Here is a 3,791-nt window from a genome sequence, read left to right as displayed (position 1 = left end):
GTTTGCAGGGCGGTATTGGATTTCTTTGATGGTGGTCATCTTCCACGGGGTTTTGCTGTTACTTTTATTATCTTACTACCTAAGAAGGATGGTGCTTGCAGATGGACTGAATTCAGACCAATCAGTTTATGCACAGTGTTCAATAAGATTATTACTAAGCTTTTGAACACTCGGTTTAGTACACTGCTACCGCGCATTATTTCCCCTGCACAGAGTGGTTTCATCCCAGGCCGTCTGATTGGAGATAATGTTTTATTGGCTCAGGAGCTTCTCTACACTTTGGATGATAGAGTACGAGTGGGAAACACTATGCTGAAGTTAGACATGGCTAAAGCATATGATCGCATGGACTGGGGCTTCATTTATTCTGTATTGGAGGCATTTGGATTTGATCAGATCTGGATTGACAGAATCAGGCGGTGCATTTCGAAGTGTCGTTTCTCCGTACTCCTAAATGGCCGCCCATGTGGTTTCTTTCCCTCCTCACGAGGACTGAGACAGGGTGATCCTATCTCCCCATCCTTGTTCATCATTGCAGCAGACTACTTCTCACGCTTGCTCACTCAGAGGTTTCAGGAGTATCCCAGTATGTGTTATCGACGTGGAGGTAGTGCTCTTGTCTCACATCTCTCATTTGCTGACGATATGATCATCTTTGCCAACGGTCAGAAACAGTCTATCAGGAGGGTCTTAGATTGCTTGGAGCACTATGAAGGAGTTTCTGGCCAATTGGTGAATAGAGACAAGAGCGGTATTATACTATCCAGACGGGCATCCACTAGTCAGATCAGACGACTAGAGATTTTGACTGGCTTCATACATCAGCAGCAGCCTTTCACTTACTTAGGTGTCCCCTTATTCAAGGGGACCAAGAGGAGCTTCCTTTATGACGACCTTATCCAGAAGATAAGCGATAGGATATCAGGTTGGGCCTCACGATTACTATCGCCTGGGGGTCGTATTACATTACTGAGGTCAGTACTTTCTTCCGTACCTTTACATCTTCTTCAGATTATGCAGCCGCCCAAGGCAGTGCTGAAGAAACTTGAGAGCATCTTTGCCCGATTCCTATGGGATTCTAAGGATCAAGCACGACGTCTACATTGGAGGAGTTGGAAAGAGATTTGCCTTCCGACTGATGAGGGAGGCCTCGACTTTAGGAGATTATAGGATGTGGTGGACACCTTCTCCATGAAGCTCTGGTGGTTGTTCCGATCTCAGAGGTCACTTTGGGCTCAATTTTTACTGGGCAAGTATTGTAAGGGGACGCATCCTTTACTTGCAGCAGTTTCTAGTTTAGCCTCCCCTACGTGGAAGAGGCTGAAATCAGTTGGGCCACGGATGGATCCACACATTGCTTGGCACCTTGGAGCCGGTCAGATTTTCTTCTGGCATGATTGTTGGATGGGCGAGTCCACGTTGGCATCCCTATTCCCCCATAGACAGCACACATCTGCGAGGGTACAGGATTTTTTTAATGACACTGGGTGGGATTTTGGACTGTTATTACAGGCCCTTCCTTCTCACATGGCGAAACAGATAGGGGCGATACCTTTATGTGCAGATGCCCCGGACTGAATTATTTGGAAAATTACTTCGGATGGTGACTTTACCACCAAATCTGCATGGCAACTAGTCCATTCGGTTCGCCAGCCTCAGGACCCATATCGACTGCTGTGGAGCTCTATTTTGCCTGCCACTACTTCATTCTTCTGCTGAAGACTATGGCAGGATCTCATTCCAGTAGATGTTGTTATTCAGAGGAGAATTAGATGTCAGTTGGCTTCTCGTTGTCAGTGTTGTTCCGAGATTGAGACCATCAATCGTATTTTCACGAGCAGCAGCATCTCCGACCAGGTATGGCAGCACTTTGGAGACATCTTTCAGATACCTATGACTTCAGGGGAGGGGGTCAGACAGAGGTTCCAGAGATGGCGGTATTCTGGACATCACTTTTACCGTGAGCACATTCGTATTATCATTCCTCTACTGATATTTTGGTTTCTATGGACTGAGAGGAATGATGCGAAGCATAGAGGTATTCGTACGGTGGGTAGACGTATTATTTGGAGGGTCTACCGCATGATCTCCTTTCTTCATATGGGAGGACTATTCCGAATTGAGAATTGGCGAGGAGATGTGACACTTGCACCCTTTTTTTGGCATTTCTTTTACCCTCCTCTCCCACTACCACCTATTATGGTTGTTTGGCGCACTCCACCAGTTGGATCCTACAAGATCAACACTGATGGATGCGTCAAAGATGGATTTGTAAGTGGTGGATGCATCATTAGGGACCACGCAGGATACTGTATCAGGGCATTCTCAGCATCGTATGGCCCATGTTTCATTTTGGAGGCTGAGCTCAGAGCCATACTAGATGGGCTTCTATTGGCCAGAGGACTTGGGATTTCAGCTATCTGGCTTGAGGCAGATTCAACATTGGCTATTCACTTGGCACATGAGGATGATTACTCACGCCTATTTCTCAAGCCCTCTTGGTACATCGATGGCTGTCTCATGCGTTTTTTTAAGTGGACGCCCAACTTTAATCCTAGGCATGAGACTCCTATTGTCCCTGTTTGGATTTCATTCCCATTATTGACCATTCACTTTTGGGCAAAGAGTAGTTTGTTTGCCCTAGCTAAGGCTATTGGACTCCCATTACGTATTGATGAGGCCACTTCAGATTTACGACGACCCAGTGAGGCACGGGTATGCATTGAGGTTAATTTGGAGTATAAGCTTCCAGATAGGATTTGGATTCAGCGAGAAAAGTGTGGAGGATATTGGCAAACAGTTGTGTATGAGAAGAAGCCAGATTACTGTTTTCGGTGCAGACATTTTGGTCATACTGAGGAGCATTGCCGCCCTGCACCACCACCTGCTCTAGTTGTTGACCCTGTTCTTAAGCCTACTATAGAGATGGCCAAGGATAAGGGTAAAGGAAAGGAGGTCCTTATTGAGCCTCCTAAGCGATGGATTCCAGTTCAGAGAGATCGGAAGAGGTAACACGATGCTAGCACATCTGGAGTTCAGATTCCGCTTTCTGTGTCCACTGTCATCACATCAGTCCCATTACCTACTGGCACTAGCTCACATGCTCAGACCCAGCCATCTGTTCCTCCAGTTGCTCCTCCCTCTGCTACAGCCTTACCAGTTATCAGTGTTGTAGATCCAGTTACATCTACCACTCCTTCAGCTCCTGCTCAGGCTATCAGTCCACCTATCACTCCATTTTATGATCCTATGTTTGATGAGATGTTGAAGAGGCCACAGACACAGAATTCTGCATCAGACACAGTCAGCAGAGCTTCTTACATTCCAGGCCCAACACCGGGTCGGGCTCAGGCACCTATTTCCACTTCTTCTCCTCCTGTTTGTCATCAGAATGTGGAGGCATCTATTCCATCTTTGCAGTCAGCACATTCAGATACAGAGGGCCCACCTCAGATTGAGGTTCACCAGCAGGGACCTTTTCGAAGATCTTCTTCTGATGACTTGGTGGGTTTGGATGAGAGGACAGAGGATGATGGATTTATCCCAGTTGTTCGAAAGAGACACACACGGGCTACTGATACTCCACATCCGAGCAGAAGGATCACTCGGAGTCAGTCACATGATACCTCCTCAAATTCTCCTTCCCTATGAATGCCATCATTTGGAATGTGAGAGGTGTAGCTAATGTAGCTACTCGTCGGCACCTGAAGAAACTTATACAGCTTGATCAGGTTTATCTTCTAGTTATATTGGAGCCTTTTATTCTGCGACAAAATTTTGCATATACACGA

At 46.5% G+C, this 3,791-nt stretch overlaps 1 protein-coding gene across 1 annotated transcript in view; it reads left to right on the top strand.

Annotated features, from left to right (window-relative positions):
• Positions 1-2,182: 2,182 nt before the first annotated feature.
• LOC111385870 overlaps positions 2,183-3,791 on the top strand; it is a 5,971-nt gene continuing 4,362 nt past the window's right edge. Inside the window, exon 1 of the mRNA XM_023010298.1 lies at positions 2,183-2,454. Coding sequence (XP_022866066.1) covers positions 2,200-2,454 — 255 coding nt within the window. The 5' untranslated portion in view covers positions 2,183-2,199. The remainder of the gene's footprint in view (positions 2,455-3,791) is intronic.

The sequence above is a fragment of the Olea europaea genome, unplaced genomic scaffold (assembly GCF_002742605.1).
Source record: "Olea europaea var. sylvestris unplaced genomic scaffold, O_europaea_v1 scaffold3318, whole genome shotgun sequence".
NCBI classification, from domain to species: Eukaryota; Viridiplantae; Streptophyta; class Magnoliopsida; order Lamiales; family Oleaceae; genus Olea; species Olea europaea.
The sequence above is the reverse complement of the archived record's forward strand: the minus strand, read 5'-3'. Positions and strand labels throughout refer to the sequence as shown.